The sequence below is a fragment of the Aquila chrysaetos genome, chromosome 6 (genome assembly GCF_900496995.4).
Source record: "Aquila chrysaetos chrysaetos chromosome 6, bAquChr1.4, whole genome shotgun sequence".
In the NCBI taxonomy this organism is placed as follows: domain Eukaryota; kingdom Metazoa; phylum Chordata; class Aves; order Accipitriformes; family Accipitridae; genus Aquila; species Aquila chrysaetos.
In genome coordinates, this window is record NC_044009.1 from 21,840,473 (window position 1) to 21,860,800 (window position 20,328).

The 20,328-nt window shown below is 39.2% G+C and overlaps 1 protein-coding gene across 1 annotated transcript in view; it reads right to left on the reverse strand.

The window, feature by feature from the left end:
- BOLL (boule homolog, RNA binding protein) overlaps window positions 1-20,328 on the reverse strand; it is a 41,787-nt gene that overhangs the window by 16,937 nt on the left and 4,522 nt on the right. The window contains exons 2-7 of the mRNA XM_030018111.1: window positions 15,616-15,759; window positions 11,660-11,751; window positions 9,241-9,295; window positions 6,267-6,342; window positions 2,718-2,845; window positions 629-700 (exon numbers count right to left, since the gene is read on the reverse strand). Coding sequence (XP_029873971.1) covers window positions 629-700; window positions 2,718-2,845; window positions 6,267-6,342; window positions 9,241-9,295; window positions 11,660-11,751; window positions 15,616-15,759 — 567 coding nt within the window. The remainder of the gene's footprint in view (window positions 1-628; window positions 701-2,717; window positions 2,846-6,266; window positions 6,343-9,240; window positions 9,296-11,659; window positions 11,752-15,615; window positions 15,760-20,328) is intronic.

The following is a 20,328-nucleotide window of genomic DNA, read 5'->3' on the forward strand; positions in this document are numbered from 1 at the left end:
CTGGAGAACAGACATAACAGAATGCTGGCAGAATTGGGTTTGTTCAGCCTTGAGAAGGATAAAGGTGGGAGGGGATAATTATTGCTGGCTACAACTACCTAATGGGGCGGGGGGGGCCATAAATATGACTGAGCCAGATTCTCATGAGAGGTGTTCAGAACACAAGAGTCAACTGACACAGGCTGCAACACCACTGAAAATTTTAACTAGTTAAAAGGAAAAATAGTCTTTTACCATGAGAAGGGTCAAGTATTGGAAGAGGCTGTCCAGAAAGGTTGTGGAATCCCCGTAACTGCAGATATTTAAAATTCAACTGCACAAGTTCCCAACAAACCTGATCTAACCAGCCCTGCTTTGAGCAGTGGTTTGGCTTAGATGATAAAAGTTAAGGATGGTACTAAGCCAGTTGTCTAGCAACACCAAAGAAAATTTTAATTTATTACATAGGAAGAATAAATTGTATTCTAGTGAAAAGAAAGCCTTCAATGAAATTAAAATCTGTTTTACATGACTATTTTCAACAGTCCTTTTATCTCCTAAGAATAAACAGACCTGAGACAGTGCTGCAAATAAAACTGCATGGCTGAAAGGAATACTGATGGTCTGAAACCCATTTTCAAACAGATACCTGATAATGGTATGTAGGAGACTGATAAACTGGTTGAGCTACCATCACAGGTGAACCGGAAACAGAGCGCGGCTTAAAAAGAAAAAAGTTACAAGTCTTAATGCAGCAATTTCATAAATTGTCACTCCTATTAAGAACAGTTCTGGAATACTATAATGCTGAACCGCCTCCCCTCCCCTTTGAAAATGGATTTACCAAGTTTTAACTTACACTTAGATTCTTCAAAACCACTGTTTCTAAGGGCCTACGTTAGAGATGAAAGAAAAATCTTTGGCATATTTACTTAAGTCTTTCCAGAAAGCAGTAGGCCATCACAGATTATCTAGATATGCTAAGGCCATCTACTACCCTGACCATAGGTACATTTTTGTAAACACTTAGGGCAATCTAAGTTGTCACTGACGTATTCCTACACTCTCCATGTCCCCAACCAAATCTTCCCTCTTCCATTCCCCATCTCACACCAACCCAAGCATTCATCTGATTTGACAGTGAGCCAATTTAGGGAACTAAACCAGGTAGAAACCTGCCTGGGTTTTGTGGGGGCCCAGTTTAGGGTCACAGAAACACCAGTGAAAGAAAGGGGGGCAGAAATATATGGCCATGGTAGAGGCCAACATCGCACTGTGAACCTCTAGTTCTGATCAGTTAAAGCTAGCATGTGTAACTCCCATGTCATGAAATTCCTTCATTCCTGCAAGTATTTAGGAAGGAACAGCTCCAAAACTACTTTAATTCATTCTACACTATATGAAAATGCAGAATGCAAAATGGAAAATAAAAGACCCAATGTGAACTGTTATACATGCACAATAACACTAAAAAGTATTAATATCTTTAATTTGATTAATGTTTTCTGTAACATCAAATTTGCAGGTTTTTTTCTTCAACTTCTTTATATAGGTACTTTCCTAACAATGAAAACTACAAATATGTAAATAACTGAAGCCAAAAGAGGCAGCACTATTTGTACTTGGAAAGATTGAGCGCTATTTGTTTGAAACACAGTGGATCTGAGCCAGGGCACCAGAACCAAAGTTCAGTACTAGAACACAAAAAAAATACTGTTTCTTCCAACAGATAGTATTTGAACAAGTTATCTAGATCTATATAGCATGAACTTCAAAAAGCCTTTCTAAAATATGTGAACAGGTGTTTATGCTTATCCTCTAAAGTTAATAAGGCACTATGAGGCACTACATCATGCCTCTGTTAGAGGACCAAACATCTTAGAAGTGATTAAAACAGAGGTTAAATACCAAGGAAAAGATTCTACAGTGCCAAAATGAACAACATAAAAGAAGCTCTTACTGCCCTCATCTCTGTTTTGGGAAAGTTGGTTTTTATTTATTAGTAATTATTCCATTGAGCTTTTTCCCCCAATATGTGAAGGCATTTTCCACTCATATATCGAGATGGTATGTACAGCCTCGGTGAATGCTGCTTTTACAGAAATTAGTAAGGATGCATCCCCTATGTAGGTCCTGTGCCTTATGCAGACCCCATCAGTCTTGCAATCCTTCTTGTAGAAAAAACTGAAGCAATTGACAACACCTTCCTGTATTTCCCAAGAAATTCTGTCCAATTTCCCCAAGCCAACCAATTAACCTATTGAATTATCTTCCTCCTAAAACAAGCGGTATTCTTGAAAAAAGAATATGTATCTATACAGACTATAAAATTACCCAGTTTCACTTTTGCTTTGTTGATCTAGTATTATGTTCCCTTTTTATCCCCAACATAATAGTTTGCAGCTAAAAACACTTCACTCGTGGAGGAATAATAAATGGAGCCAATCAAGGGTCATAAGCACCAGCAACTCCTTAGCAAAACAAAACTTCTCCTGGGGTAGTGCCCACATTGATTCTGAACTACCCTGCCCAATAGGCCACATCAAAGCAAAAGTCCCCTGCAGAAGAACAATAAACTTAAGTAGTATTTAAAAAACACAAAATAAACAGACTAATATAAGGAAGCCATTTGAACATCAAACATGAGGCACAGCCAAAGAAACTGGAAGGAGGGACTTGGAAACACTGCACTCATCCTGGTCCACGGAAAAGCATATATACAGAAATAAATTACTTACTGGCCATGGCTGTGGAACAGAAGCAACTTCAGATGTATGAAAATAAGCCACTCCATTATGGTAAATATAAGGATATCCACTTGAAGTAGTTAAGTACATTGTACCAGCTTCTGGTATTACAGTAGAACCTGGAATTAATATTTTAAAGTTTACTTACCAGTAAATTTTATTTTTTTAGATGTGTAGGACATAAAAAAAGAAAAGATCATTTCTGATTTTCAGACAAGCAAAACACTCAAAGCAAAGAGCAGAGCAGTGTGCCTACTGCCATCTCAATTCCCTCTCAAACACAAAATCATGAAAGCAGATGGTCAAACGATGCCTCCAGAAGTAGATGGGAAGGGGTGCAGAAGATGACATGCATATAAATTACGAAACACCAATAACTTCAGTTACCAGCAAACACATATACTTTTTAATCTTCAAATGTCCGAAGGTAACTTCACATTGTAGGATATTTTCACTGGTAACCTCCACATATTCATATTTAGCTGAAACAGGATCCAAGCACTAAAAACAACAGAATGATTTCATTACAAGGTGCAGCCTAGTTTCTCAACACACAGACTGTGTTTCTATGATGGCCCACAGTCTGGCAAAAGTAAAAACTGGTATCTAGATGTCAGCAACAGGGATACTTCTCAGCAATGCTGCTGCTGCGGCAGAGGCTGTAAGCCAGCATGGTCTGATCCCAAAACAGAGTTTCATCTACACAGCCCTTTAACAGGTACTGACAGCAAGCATTATTCAAATAAAGGGATATCTATCCCTATACAGAGGTTATTTATCTTTTTCAAACACTGCCTTTGAGATCACCTAGACTCTATTTCTGTCTGCATTTTGGAAGGGGATAGGACAGGACTTCATATTTCTCTAGAACTTTATGTCAAAAACAAAGATGAGTTTCAGTTCCAAGTACAAAAAGAGTTCTGTGGAAAAAAAGGAAAATTAATTCTGTAACTGAAATTGAAATCTTGAAATCACATTAAGTAGTAACATAGCATGGAAAAAACTCAGGAAGAGCACAATGTAAAGATCATTGTGCAAGTTTTAGTTTTTCGTCTTCCTTGGAAAGGTAAGTGCCACGAGGAAGTGCCATCTTATGGACAGACACAACACTGAAGAGATTACTAGAATGCTAAGTGGAGGACCAAGAAGGGTCCCACAACGATTCCAGAGCTTTTATCGATAGTGACTAACTCCTAGAAAAGCCTGAAGACACTTGGATACAATTAAAGCTGAAATATTATCCACAGACAGGTCAGGCTAAGATGGTTGTTAGGATACTATTAAACAGACCTTAGAAAAATTAAGGGCTGCTTTAGCTCCAGTAAGCAATCTCTAATAGCAGTTACTCATATCTCAAATGAGGAGACCAACAGGATCCCATGGCCAACAATCCTGTCCACTTCACTAACTACCAAGTACACTGCACAGAACTTTCTGCTATTTTTGAACACATCTCTTGCAAAGGAGAAGGAAGTGTTCTCTATCAAACCCAGCAAACTCACTGTGACAGAAAAATAAAACAACTTGAAAGAGGTATAGCTATTTGAAATTCTTCCAGCCCAAACAATTCATCATTCTTTCAGTTGTTCATGTTTGGTTTCTACTTTTCAGCTTTCAGAATGCCCATTTTCACAATACTTGGTGCTGGGGAAAAGCAAACTGAGTGGTCATCCCAGTATGTTCAAAGCTCTTAGCACAAAAAGTCCTATAATGACAGAAGAGCTAAAAATTGTTTCACTTAATAGTAGGGAAGACAGGTACTAGATTACAGGTGGGCTGGAGAGGACAGCAATAAATGGGCTATTATCTCTTCAATTCTGCTAAATAAAACTGAACCATAGCCCTACAGTGATACTCCGAGTCTAGGTTTTATGTTTCATGAACCCCAAGGTGAGCTGCAGTAGGACAAAGTATCCTGGTGACTAAGGTTAGATAGGCTAAGCATGAGAGCAGACAACACTAAAATCAGACTCTAGGATATGTCCCTAGATGCCAATATGATCTTGTATCAGATCTATCCTAGGCCTGAGAAAGAAGTGGCAGAGTCAAACAGGGCCACAAACGGATCTCAAAAGGACACAGCAGCTTTCTTCAGAAAATGTTTGAGGTTTTTCTTTCCCCTCTGTTCCGCCAGGTCCCAGAATTAAAATGCATAGTCAGAGATACACCCCTCATATCAATACACACATTCAGCACAGGATTCAGAGGAAGGAAGCACCACAAGTCAGGCAATGCAACTGAGAAGTCCAAGTCAAAGATGGAAAGGGAAATAAAGCACAGGAGAGGAAAAAAAAAAAAAAAAAAAAGCATAACACCCCTTGATGGTGACTAAGCAAAGATCATGCTGAGTAACTTCTAGGGCAAAGAAACCATACAGTTGGAACAAAGTATTCCATTTCCCCAGGGCAAACACTACTCTATGCACTTACAAGGCAGACAGGCGTACCTATGCACAAGGGGAGGAAGAGAGACTGTCTGCAGAAAGTATGTCTGCACAAACAGTGTCAGTGTACATAGGAACTACTTCTAATCGATAACATGACAGTAAACAACTAAAGAAAGCTTTAAAATTAAACTAAAATTCTTCTGCATTGTCCTCAGATAGAAGATGAGCAAAAGCTTTTTTTTCCCTTCCAAAAGGTACCATAGGACAAATACTGAAGGAAAATTACAGAAGTACACTTAAATGCCTGCTGGACTTATAAAAGGAATGTATTCTACATCTCTGACACACAGCCTGTAGTAAGGAATAACAAAACAGCATGTCCTGCTATGCCAAAACCTGACCGTTCTCATCTTAAAAGTTGGTGATTTACATCCTACATTTTCAATAGTGTATTATAGAAATAAAACAGCCCCTGGCAGAAGGAGAGGGCATTTTTTCTAAAAGAAAACCTGCCTTCTATCTCCCCCAAAAGAACATCTTAACAGCATACTTGCTCAAGATAAAGAAGCTGTCTGACAAAGAAACTTACCAATACTCCTCTTATGGAAGTGTTCAATCTAAATAGTTCTTTGCCACAGAAAGAACATACAGCACCCATTCCATTAACTTACAGCAAAGAACTCTTAAGAGCCAAACAGTGACGGCAACCACCCATTCCTTATGGTTTCTACCGAAGAAAGCAAGATGCAACAGTCCTGATGGATTTTGCTATTATAAATAAATAAATCAGTAACAACCCAACCAACCAGCACAGCTTGCTTTATCCTGTAGAATCTGTGAGGACAGTCTTAAGTGTTTAGGTTTGAGGTTCTGCCTGGCAACTGAAAGAAACTTCCATTCAGTTTGTTCTTAGATAGATAACCTTTTCCAAGAATGAAAGCAAACAACATATTAAAAGAGATAAAAGAACCAAAAGATCATAAATCTGTTTATCTGGACATTTCTACTGGCATGCATTTACTTCCACGGTAAACCATTCTGAGCATATTCAACACACAGCATTAACACAGCGCAAGACCAGGCACATCTTGGTTAAAAACTTAACATTCATAATGACACTTACATAATCTACAAATGCAAGTAAAAATACATACGAGGACTCCGTATTTGCTGTTTTCTTATTGCTGGACCAATATTCAATTTCTTATCCTTATAATTAAGTTTTTTTGCCTAGAATTAAACAAAGACGACATTATTTTCTACACATAACTAGGCATGCAAGAAACAAAAATCAGAACAGGTTTCACCCTCCCCTGCTTTTTATTTACAATACATCTCAAAAAAACCCCAAAGCTATACTAATTCCTTTTCTATCCTAACCTTAGACTTCACATAAACAAAATTAATCATAAGTAATTTCAAGTATTACCTACTCCTCATGGAGCCTCTTGACTAACAACTGATACCTATAATTGTCAGCAGATTTTTTTTTAGTTTTACCTCTCATGTATTTACTGCTTTTATAAAAGCACACGTGTATACAGACAACTTTAAGTACAAAAGATTAAGTTTATTTTTTTTCATGATCATGAAATTATTTTACAGAAGACAACAGGAACAAGTCAATTTATGAAAATGGCCAGATTATAAGGACTGAACGTAAGAAATCCCCATATTCACTCAGGACTGCCTTAAGACTTCCTTACATCCAGGCTAACAAAACATTAAAGCACACTAAACCAGATATCCTAGTAAGGAAGAACTTTTTTATTAAAAAGTGCTAGGTATAGACAAGTGTAGCTACATTCTCTTCCAGTCATTTTGCTTACAAAAGAAAGTGAGCATCAAGTACATCAGGTAAATTAAACCTTGCCTTTGTTTTTTAAACTGACACTGAATTCCCTACTTGTTAATATAATGGAAAGGAATAAAGTAAGTCAACCATTTTTTTTTAGTTGTCAGCACCTCTAATACTGCTGCGCAAAATTGAAAAGGGTTCTGAAGGCCTGCTTCCCTGAACAGTTATGCAAGGAAGAACATACACTAAACACTACTACATTACACCATGAAGTTTTCAGTTTGCAGAGCTGTAACTTCTCCAGTAAGGAGATAATTACTTCTTAAAGAGGAACAGAGAAAGAAATACAGTTCTACATCACATTCAACAGGACAACAGTTAGGTATTCAATACTTTTTCTTCATCTGAGCCCAACTGAGCAAAATACTTGAACGCCTATACATAATGCAAAGTCCCACTTACAAGATTTAAAGTTAGGAACAGTCTAAACTGTTTCGTGGAATCTGAGGAACAAGTATTAATTACAGCAAACATACCTACCTAGCCTATTAAACACAGAGCAACTCCTAGAAAACAGATGCGCATTTCAGTGAAACTGCATTCCAACACAATAGGAAGATGATTCTTCCCAATGCAATGTATTTCATTGATACGATCCATCAGAATTTAGACTTTTTTTATACACAACTTTCAGAGTTAAGAGAAATATCTAATCTGTATGGAATTCTTCAAAGCATTTAATACAGCACCACATGAAAAATTACACATGATGCTATGGAAAGTGAAGACTAATAGGAAAAACCATGGTGAATAAAAAATTACTTCAGAAAGATTGGAAGAGGTAGCATTAGCAGTAACAGCATATGACTGGAAAGAGGATCCTGGTGAAATTCCTCAAGGTCTGTTCTTGATACTAAAGCAATTTAACACTTTTGAAGACTGCAACACAGAAAAAGAAATTTCTGGAGACATTACTCATGATAGAAAAGTAGGGTGCAAAAAAAAAAATCAGTGCAAAGGATGATCAGAATATCATATAAATAAGAAGAAATTCAAGAGTACAAAATGAAAAAAACCCCATTCATTTCATACATAAATTACTAAAGCCTAGAAACTCTCAGCTTAAGATGTCTGAGGAAGACCTAGATGGTAAGTGATCTTAAGATGAATATGAGATAGTAGTATGATGATGCAAAGATGAAACAGGTGATAGAATTGTAGGACATCTAAATTAGAGCACTCATAGCAGACAAAAGAGTATTAGTATCATTGAATGAGACACCAGTAAGACTTCACACGGAGCAGCCTTTCAGTTACAAGAGAGCCAAAAATCCTAAGCCATTTTCACAATGGTACTCAGTACCATTGGTGGTATTCTAGATCACAGAAATAAAACAATAAAAAGAAACAGGGGAAGCAGAGTAGCTGACTCCGGAAGTTCCTGCGTGCATACTCTTTTGGCTCCACATAACCGTATTTTTTGAAAACACTCTGAAAATTTCTTTGAATATGTCCCAGCTCTCATTTTGAATTTTAATACAGGAATTTCCAACAAAGATTCAGTATTTCAACATTTTAACCAGCTTTATATTTGGGAGAAGGCAATTTGCAAGCCTTAGATACTATTTTCTGGGGTTTTTTTTTCCCCACACCTGGATACCTTCATGTGTATGAATAGATCCTGCCTGACGGATCTCTCCGATACATTCCAACCAGAACATGGAGCACACGCTAAAAAACCCAACAAAACAAACTGAAGAGCTAACATACAGCTGAAGAGCTAACTGTCTCAAGGGAGGTTCTACAAGGAGTGTCAAGACAATAATGTAGCTAAGAGAAGCAAAAATTACATGGTGTAAAATAAGCTTCATTGTTTAAGACTGAGTGAATCTAATTATTCCTGAAAAGAATTATGTTAGCTCTGACAACCAAACATGTCAGAATAAAAGACAGCAGGTATCTTCCCAACTCCCCAAAAAATTTTGACAGCAATGGATTTTCTAGTAAAGCAAATGAAAGCAATTGTGAAGGATAGTCTTTATAGCTCTACATGTACAATAGACCACACATTGACATACAGTCTTTACTTAGTCTAAGTCAAGAGCTGTACTATGGACTGCCAACTCCCTTCCCTAGTTTCAGAAGATCTCAGTATAAATCTTATCTTAGATCTCTCTAAACCATCTTCTTAACTATGCAGACCAAACTTAACAGATCTTCAAATCCAAGTCGGCAAACAGAAGAGGACCAGGCAACCAGGACTACTTTGTGTCCAATATGAAATGATGTATTCCATTTAAGAGATAATCATAATGGGGACTATCACTTACCTCTTGTAAAATCTTCTGTGCATCTTCTTGGGTTTCAAAAGTAATGAAGCCATACCTAAATAAAAATTACAGAAGCTAAGCCTCTGAAGTTCATATTTACATACATTGTACATTACTACTTGATATATAGTACAAGTGACATTAAAAGGTAAACTAATGGAAAAAAAAATCAATCGTAGAAATAAAGATTGCAGTAACAACTGTAATCTTAATTTAACATCCTTGTTATAGTCTACTTACTAATATATTTAAGTACGTGGTAACATATTACTGTTTCTATGCAGCGAATGAGTAGCCAACGTAGAAAGCCATGCAAAACTCTGTTTTGTCCTTGTTACTCAGCATATGTCTTTAGTTCCTTTATTTCTATTAAACAAAGAGGTTTTAATCTGAACCTCTCACTCATTATGGGTACCCAAGATGAGATGTTATTTTTTATTGTACTGTACTTCATAGCACAGCTCCCACCTACTTCAGCGACAACTGTGAATGCTCCACACTTCCACAGGCACTATCCACTATATTGAGTTCTCAGAAAAGCAGCAATACAGAGGTAGTGTTTGTCTGTGAATTATTCTTGTCAGTCTTGACATGACTAGCATTAAGCAAGAGTTCTGTGGTGATCAAGTATGAAGTATTTTCATACTTCATGACACAGTGTGTCTTTCACCATACCTCCTCCAACAGCTGCAACAAATCAAACAGGCTTTCTACACAGGACTCCTGCTGTACCAAAACCCCTCAATTCATTCCCAGAGAAATCTAGGCCACTGAATGTGGCACTGCCTGTGCAAAGCTAAGTACCTGATCTTATAATTAAAGCCTGTACCACAACACATATGTACAAAAAAATGGATTTTTTTTTTCCAAAATTAACTTCAACATTCTGAATTTCAACAACTCTTTTTTTGAAATCTTTTAGTCATTCTGTATGCATAATTTGTTAGATTCACGGCTCATTTCTCAGGGTCAGATTTCAGAAGATACCAAGGCGGCCTCTGTCATTCCAGCCAGCAGACTGAATTTTGCAATACAACATATCGTTCTTTGTGAGCATTTCCATGCTTATTTGAGTACAGAGGTCCAGTAAGTCTCTGACCAGCTATACTTCTGAATCTGTGGGCTTTTCCTGCGTTGCCTTCTCTAAACAAATTTGAAAACATTTCCAAGTTCAAAAGGACACAGAAACTATTTTCCTAGCTTGGGACCTTACCTACACAGACTTTTCATTCTATGTGCTATCTGGACAATAAATTAATAGACATTAACAAACTTGTCACACAATCACACAAACTTTTAAGTTTCTTACATCACTTGTCAATGAGAAGCAATGAAGCCTGTGCTTGGACTTCAGCAGAAATTCCAACACCATTGAAAGTAATTATCTTCCAACATATTTACTGTGAGACATATGCTGGCAATCACAACTGCATAATAACTGGATATTTTTGGGTTACTGTATTAGATGGACTCATGTACTGCAAGTGTCAGGTATTTCTTGGAATTTAGTGAAAGGGTAAGAGGCTTGGTGACAGATCTGGGACCAGGACCAAGTCCAACATGCCATGCAGGTGTATACTCTATGCTAACACCTGCAGCTCAGTACGTAATTTGCTGATACATGTTAAGTGCTGACAGCATTAAAATTATGAGATTCGGACACCACAGGCTTACTGCTCAGAAGAGAACTTCTGACCAAAGTGAACTTTACAGGTACAAATTCTCATGCACATTCCTTTTTGCTTCAGCCCTCTTTCCACCCTTCTGTGGCAGTACAGTTCCCATCCTTATTTCCTTCACCATTCTTTGGGTTCTAGCAATAACTTTACTACCCAGTCTTAATCTTTGTCCAGATTTGCTCTTCAGCATTTCTCTTATTGTTGAGTTCCGGTGTCTGTCCCCTTTTCTGCAATCATGACTCATTGTTAGATTTGTCCCTTATGTTACTGTTCCAAAAAATCTTCACACAAAATCTCAGTTGTTGCCATGCACTCCAGTACAATCAGGTGTACCTCACCTCTTCCTCCATCCTCTTTCTCCATTCTTAGGCTCCTTTCCACACTGGCTTTCAGCAGTAGAAATATATATGTTTAATAACTAAATTACCTTTTTAGGATTATCTATGTAAATTATTATTGCCATAAAAAACCTGAAAGGACTATTGATTTTGTCCTAGTTGCACACAGCTTCATCTTATAACATGACTATAGAGTTTTACAGTTATGCAAATTACAAAGACATTTACATGTAGATGTTAAAGGGCAAGAAAGATTTCTGCATACATGGAATAACTGGGAACATCAATGACATAAAATTAATAATATTCCGAGCTACAAAAATCACAATCAAATTTACTATAGTCAGTCAGCTTTCTGTTATATTTTCAATTCCCGCAAGACGCTTATTCTAGTATACCAACCCCTTTGATACTCCAGCTCTGTCATTTACTATCTTCACTTCTTTCACACTGCCATACTGAGCAAAAAACTTCCTCAGATCACTTTCATTAGTCTAGTACAGTAAATGAAGAGGGGGGAGGAAAGAAGAAACATTGGTTTGCATAGTTATTCAATGAACATTTACCATAAGACTTTTAATGGATATACTTTGCATAAAGTTTGCTACAAACTAATTATAACTCTAGATAGGAAGAGGGAAGAATGAGCATGTAAGAGCCTCACAGCTCCTGTTTAATTACTGCATTTTCATATTCAGCAATAATGCTAGAAAACCACTAAAATATTAAAACTCCTTTTTCAGTGGATTTATGTAACAAGTGTCCTTTTACAGGTAAGACCATTGAAGCAGGTTTACTAGATCTGAATTTTAGTTTCTTTAAAGTACACACTAGACCACTGTTTACAGTATGAAACATCACTGTAATGCTTTCAAACTTCAAAACAGGAGCATATGGAGGCTTCCATAAAGGATATGCATAGGTCACACGAAAAAAATATGCACCAAATCACAGTGACTTAATGGTCAAATGCATCTAATATACCACGATCCCTCTTTCTAAAGTATATTTAATATAAGACTCTGCAAATATGTACAGGCACACCATAGGAACTCCCCATTATAAATCAAGTAGGAAAAGGTCTTTTTAATGGAGAATGGTCTAAATCCACATGGAGGAAACTGAGCATGCATGGAGTAAGACAAGTTCCTAATGTAAAGGCACATCTAAGCTATGTAGATACTCATCTACCTTCTATAAATCAGTTTTCTTTTACAATGTTAGCATGTATCAAATATGGTGCCCTAAAAACCACATTTGATATTTTAAAGTTTTGTTCTACATGGTCCTTAGTTAAAACTATACCTAACTCTGTAAGAAGTATGCTTATATACATGGATCTCTATGCACTTCAAGCCATTTCCATATTCATCTATACTTTTCATTATCTTAAGGAAGTGTATCAGAAGTACTATTTTACTTCTAAGTGAATGACTTTTATTATTTTCAACTGTATGTATACAATTTAGTAAATCCTCTTCTGCACATCAAAGAATTATCTGCCTCATCTAAGTTTGAAAAGCAAAAACTTAAAAGAAACAAAACCTAACTTAAACAACTTCCATAACTGCAAATAATATTAAGTTAACACTCTTTTTGAATAATTCTACCCTCAAGACACATTTTACAAAAAGAAATAATGCAGCTTGCTTGCTACAACCTCTAAGTCCAGCAGAGAGCAACGATGGTAGAAGACTGCTTTATCGCCCTCACTAATCCAAGTATTCAGGCATAAAAACATTAGAAAATACTCAGTCACTCTGGAAGTGTGAGAAGGAACAACAGATACAAGTGCACTGAAGAGGCATGAAACACTTCAATGTTTTATTAAAGTTCAGTAGCTATATCTTCTCCTTGGAAGTTGCCTGCACTGGTTCTTGAGAAACTACCCACCATGAACAGGTTAAAAAAATTCTGGAGTCCAAAACCACTCTCTTGAATAGATGATCATGCTTTGCACCTAAACAGAAGTGTGAAAGCCTGTGTACATAGGAAAACAGATTCAGCCAAACAACTGATAGCTTATATAAAACAATTCTACAGCATATGCTAAAGCGTTTGCACATTCTCAACTATCAAAAAGCATGTACAAAGTACAAAAGAGTCATAGTGGAGATCTTCCTTTCCCCTTAAAATTTTCTCCAGTGAACACCAAAATGTATCTGCTTAGACATGAAAGGCCTATAGATAAAATTTCCCATTTCAGGGCCAATTGTTTCTTTTAAGCTCCATATGTTATATGTAGTTCAGCTGCTTCACAAAGCTGAGAAAAAGAACCTATGACAGAATAGTTGAAGGCTAAAATACACCAAGAAAAAACTGAAGAGCCCTTAAGACTAATCAGTGCTGAAAAGTGTCATTCAGTACCTCAAGGACATGAGGGATGGCTACAAAAGACTAAAAACTTCGAAAGCCAAAGTTTACCTGCACAGCAGTGTATTAAAAGGGAACAAGAAGGAAACACTGTTTTAAGATTCACACTGAAATTTGCAAGTATCTGGAAAAACACGGTATCTAGAAGCTTGCCAGAAACACATTCAGGACTTGCCTTTTCCTGCTCATGACAAAGGCACATGTCAGATTCTTAAGAAAGGCTAATGTTAAGCCTTCACCTATAGCAAAGATACATGGCATACACCACTGAAGAAAGAGCGCTTCAGACCAAGATGAAAACGTACCCAACTGTAACTTCTCTTACTGAATTGTTTCTCTAAGAAGCCAGATGTTTCCTCTTACAAATAGGAATCACTGCTATGGTGACAGACCAAATGGAAGTGCCTGGTAAAATGATAAAAGAGCTTGCTGGAAAGCAAAAAAAAATTTTTGTTGATTAAGTGTCTCCCTTTTTCAAAAAATAAATAAATAGCTTTTTTACCACCCCTCAGCTGACTTGAATAAGACCTTTGGGGTAAAAAACTAACAAAAACCAATGCTTTTTTTCCACAAGATTACCAATAGAAAACAATCTAAGACTGGCATATATACCCTATGATTTGCACAGAAATTTAAGACTACTTGAAATCAAGAGTCATAGTAAATGGAAGAGTAGCTAAACCATCTACAGAGGTTTCATCCTTTCTATTTCCTCTCCCAAGGAAATCCATCTTCTTTATGCTTACACACTTAATTCCTTGGTTGTTGAAATCAAGATTCATAATAGATTGATGTATCAGCAACTGAACCAAGTCAAGAGACCCTTCAAAATGAACACTAAATATGATAATTAATAAGAATATTGATACGGTACATAGAAAAGTCTTTTAACCTTTGAAATTGCAGTGAAGAAAGAACAGAGGAGACAGGTCTTTTTACAGTTCTAGCAATTTGCTGACTATTAATGCAAAAAGCTACTGTGCCTCTTTGCTAAAGCCCAAATACACTGAAGACCTTGTACAACATCTCTTGAGTTATCTCAGCTAAATGAGCCAGAAGATCCTGGAATTTCTTGTATTATGCCAAATAGCCTGAGTGAATTGTCTTTACTCCTCCTCTTCATCTGAGTCAATGCTCAAAAAGTCCTCAGCCTAGGAGGATTACAGCAGAGAAGATACTCTTGGTGGGAACAAAGAAACAGCTAAGCAGACCAAGAATGTTTTGCAAAAGTCAATGACTTAACTCATTATCTGAAGTGGTAAGAAAGGAAAAAAAAAAAAAAAAAAAAAAAAAGAAAAAAAAAAGAGGGTTGCTGGTATAAAGGTCTGGTGCATATCTTGTCACAGATGTTGAAAGCGACTGAACAATGTAAGAATGGCTCAATATTCACTGCTATTTGAGGTTTTTAGGGCATATGCAAAGGCACAAGCATTCTAAGAATTAAGATCAGTACTGCAAATTGCCCAGAGAAGCTTTAATATTTGTTTTAAAACAAACACTTGCTTTTAAGAAAATTACTATGGTAAGTGAAGAATACACGCACTGTAGCTCCTTCTTTCTATGAACTAGAAGAAAAGTGCTAAAGGAACTGAAGCTACTGACATTTGCTCTGTTTGCAATCTATAATATTGTGTTTATAGCTTATTAAATCACACTAAGTATTATACATAATAAAAAAACCCTTCTACATACTTTTCTACCATAAACTCTGCTGATGACAAAAGCCATCTTCTGCAAAAAGAGAAAATTCTGAAGAACTAGTACATCAAAAGCTTCTAGCAGCTAGTTGTACAAAGAGTCAAGTTTGTAGTACAGTTAAGTAAATCAAGGCTTAAAGCTTTATTCTCTTATGTTGATTTGAACATTTCAGTGAAGGGCACTTACCACCTAAACACAGACACACACGATTATGTCTCACATTTTCTCCTATTGATTTTTATAGGGTTATAAATTATCATTTAGTAGTAAAAATAGAAAAAAAATACCTTAAAATCAATTCCTCCTACAAAGACACGATTTGGAGTAACTGTTCCAAACCTTGGAGCACTGGTCAGATTATTTAATGGCACCGGTGACACAGTGTTGGGACATGAAGATAAAGATTCTGCTTGCGTCTGATTTGTGGTCTGCTGATTAAAAGAAAGTATTTTCAAATATTTTCAATATCTTGCATTTTATAAACTATTATAAAAAAATTCTCAACAGAAAATACTGAAAGAATTTTTTGGGAGGCACAGCAAATGCTGAACAACTGAACATTAACCACATTTTTATTCAGAATGCAGCTCAGCAAAGTATTTAAACATAAGCTTAGTTTTAAGCAATTCAGTAACTTAGTATATACACTATGGTCTGAGGCTTGACTTTTAACACCTTTCTGAATCAGACATTTAGGGCCTAATCCCTCAATCTTAGTTTTTCTGTTTGCACAACACCCTGCTGTATGAATCCCAACTTACGAATTTTATTTCAGATTAACTTACACCTATTAGAACCCCCTTAGTTTAAGCCTATATAGAAAGGACCTTTTCAATTCAACCTGTGCTCTCACACACACCTACAAGACTCTACTCTCTGCAGCAGCTTCTGCTTGATTTTCTAAGAGCCAAGCACCCATAATTCCACCACATAAAATCAACAAGCTCATTACAACTGATGAGAACAGCACTTGAAGACTAGTCTTTTAATTCAACACTCTTGGCCTACAAACACAGTGATCCAAACAGAAATTCTCTCTGCAGAAGCAGCAGCAGATCGCTCTTGCCCCAGTAAAGGAAAGAAATGCAGTATGGTGGGAACTTCATGGAAACCATTATTTAGTGAAGTCTGCCTGATATTTTAATTTCCACCATGCTTACACCTGTGAATTGTGAAACAATACAGACTTGCATTTCATTGGAAACCCTTTTCAGAACAAACTAATACTTCCTTACATAGTCAACCCTAACTGTGAGATGATAGCTGTAAAGCAGCCGCATAGTACTGTCACTAACTTCTCTAACAGGAATTGCAGTAGAGGCTTCAAGACCATTTTTGCTGTGGGTTGTGGGGTTCCCCTCCCCCCCCCCCCCCAACTAAAGTTTACTAAAAACCAACCCTGGGCTACAGTGCCCTGACAGTGCCACTAGGAAGGAGCCCAAAGTGAAAGACAAGCAGCTGCCACATGCTGCGGATAACAAGACTAACAGTAAGCAGAGTAGTGGAAACTAGAAGTAGGAATCTAAGGGTCTCAGCCTCCAATCTTTCTTTTGAAAGGATTTCAAGAGAAATGTTTTTTTTTTCTTACTATTGTGCAACCCTTAAAATTTGTAGCGAGGACCAACAAAACACATGCAAGCATATTTTAAAAACAGAAAGCTACTGCATCTATTACAAAGTTCTTGCACTTCTTGTGGTATCCGTTTCTTTTAGCCTCTCAAAACCTACAGCAGAAAATTAAGTATTCTTAAACAGTTCTCCTCACAGAATCCCCCTTTCATTTACACTGTTTTACTTCCTGATTTTGCCTCTCTCGCTTATTCACAGGACAGCAATTTCTTATCTCTGCCTTTAAATATTCCTGGATAAAAACAAACCACTTACCTTTGGGAGAACACACGAAAAATGAAGGCTGACAGTTAAAGTGCAGTGAGAAACGAAGATCAATAATGAAGAATGTTACAAAAGAAGTTTTGTTTTGTTTGCCCTGCAAGTCCTTCTAGGATTATTTGATATTTGCTTAGCTACCTGAGAATTAGTCCTATTAATTCTGAGTAAGAGATGAATACTATTGGTTTTGATACCTTAAAGATAATAAATCCAGCTTAGTCCACAACTTTTTAGTTTTACAGAAAACAAAAATCCTTTCCAAATTTACTAACACACACACATTTGGAGCAGAAGAAAAACCCAAGTCTTTAACCTGATCTATTGAGGAGAAAGTATGGATTCCTCCTACTGGGAATACTACCCTGGAGTAGTGCCTAACCTGAAAAAAAAACAAAAAAACAACAACAACAAAAAAAACCAAAACCCAAAAACCACCAAACCAAACTTGCAGGCAAGGAACAATCATAATTGCTACAGTCCCACAGGCTTTAGAAGGAGGAACATTTTCTGCCAAGAACAACTTTTGAAGGATGATGAAAACAGGTTACTTTCCTCACCTCTCACACCAAATACAATATTCTACTTGTATAATCATCTGGCAGTTGCATACAGCACTAAAATATCCTAGTTTAACTATCAACTAACAATTAACACCACAGCCAAAACGTATTCCTTACCTCAAAGATCTCGAACTTCATTTTCTCCATACAAGTTTTAAGAGTTGCAAGTCTTATTAAGAAAACCAAACCACCCAAATCTCAAGTGGAAGAAATGAGGAATTAAACACATCACTTGTGAACTCCAGTACAGTAACCCAATGAATTTTAAAACGTTAAAATCTGTATTCTGATAGCCATCTCAAACATCGTTTCCTCTCTTTAATGCCAGTGTAGCAGTTAAAAAAACAGTATTAAAAAAAAAAAAATTCTATGTGCTAACGCCATGTCACTTGCCTAATCATTTTGTGTTTCTACAGGTTTTTAAACTCACTTTTTATCCACGTTTGGGGGGGGGGGGGGAATATGTATATTCATCAGTATTTTTATGGGTTATTTAGCGTGTTTGCCAACCGGTCTTTACCAGAATCGATACATTTTCATTTTTATGTTGAACACATCCACAGCCAGGCAGCCAAACACTACAAAGGCCTGGTAATTAATCCCACCACCTTACTCCCTAAACAATCCCTTTCTTACAGTCCGTATCCTACAACGTCAGAAATTGGACACCCATCCTTCCCAGGTTATCATGTACCGCTGTACACCCGAGGCAGGGGGAGCGGTTTACCAGAACCCGAAGCCACCCCAGAGCGCCGCACCACAGAGGAAATGGCGGCATCCCGCGGGCGTGGGGACCAGGGCGGCAACGGCCTCCGCCGCCAGCAACGGGCGCCTCGGCGGGAAGGCTGCGCTTCCACCCCCCGCCGCTGCCTGCCCTCTCGCCGGAGCGGCTCCCCGGCCCCCCCGGGCAGGCGGCCTCGTCACCCCGCCAGGCTCCTCACCGCGCCCTCGGGCTCCATTTGTCCGTCGCCGCCGCCTCAGCCCCGGCACGTTGCCGGCACGCGTCGCGCTCCTCGGCCCCGCCTCGTGCCCGTCCGACGAGCACCAGCAGAGAGAAGCCCGCAGCGGGCGGGGGAAGACGCAGTCCCGCGGCCAGCGCTGCGAGCAGGGGCGGCGCTGAGCGGGAGGGGGGGGGAAGGAAGCGGGCTGGGGCAGTGGTCGGTGACGGGAGGAACGCCCAGGAGAGAGGGAGCAGCCCTTCCTCGCCCTAGCGCCTCCGGCAAGAAGGCAGGCGCCCCCGCCGCGGCGAGCGCGGCTGGCCCCGCGCTGCCCGGCACCCCTCCTTCCCCCGGGGAAGTCTCCCCCTCGCAAATTCGCGCCCTCTCCCCGGCACGCCGGGGGCCTCGCCTCCCCATACGGGATCCCTGCGCCTCCCTGGCCCCACCTGCAGCCAGCCGGCGGCCGGGGGCGCCTCTTCCCCCGCCCCTTCCCCGGCACCTGCTGGCGCCGTCGCTCGCCGCCCGCCCCGCCTCAGGGCCGTGGGAGGCTGCCGCCTGTCCCCCGCCGCCGGCCTCGGAGCCGGTACCGTCTCCCGAGCCCCGGGCGCTTCCCGCCGGCCCGCCCAGCTGCTTGTGCCCGTGTGCCGGCGGGTCATAGGCCACCCGTCTCGTCTCCCCTCCCCGCGAGTATCGTGTCACCGGCGAGCCCCCGCACAGGAACAGGAGCCGGGGCCGGCATCCTGCCTGCTTCGGGTGGCAGCTCTGAGAAGGAGGTTGCCGATACTACCCCTAGGAATGGCACGATGAAGCCCTGGGGCAGCCCAGGAACCTCCCTCCAGGCCTGTCCCCACCACCTGGGGACAGAGGTGGCAAATCCCGGCTGGGTTTTTATCCCCTCAACCAGGGAATGAAACGGGGAGGAAAATAGGGTCATGCATTTCATTTCACCTGGCCTCAGCTGGAGAAATACAAAAATGCCCAGTGAGGGTGTTCCCTGGGCCACCAGGCCATACTTGATGGAAGCAAACCCACGGTTTAGACTTTACAACTGTCAGCACGAAGAAGTGAAAGTTCTTAACTTCACCTCAAAGAGACTTCTCAAGGTTCCCAAAGAGACTCCCAAGCAGACAGTCTGCCCTGAAAACAGCAGGCCTGGGAGGACCTTAGAGATGTAATCTGGGGTCTGCTAGCAGAGAGGACTAAAAAGTAACGCTTACCTTTGTGACCACTACTCAAAATATTCCAACTCTTTTTTTCAGCCCTTACTAAACTGGAGAAGCACCAATAGTAACGTGTGTCAGGTGTACTTCTGTGGTCATTTAATGAACAGCACTACAACCTGTTCCCCTGTTCCGTAATTTCATCCTGTTTGCAAATGCAGATTGCCCTGAAAATCGCTCAGCTGCTAAACAGGGCTGGAAAAAAAGAGTGATTCAAACATCAAGCTCATAATCAATGTAGTTACAAGGCACAACCTGACAAAAATCCTTGATCTGATGATGGCAAGAGCTGGAATGCAGACAAATGCATGCCAGGAGAACCACCCCAGTGGGAAAGCCGTTTTTCAAAGTGATCAAACATTCATTGGCTATGTCACAGCAGCTCAACCCCA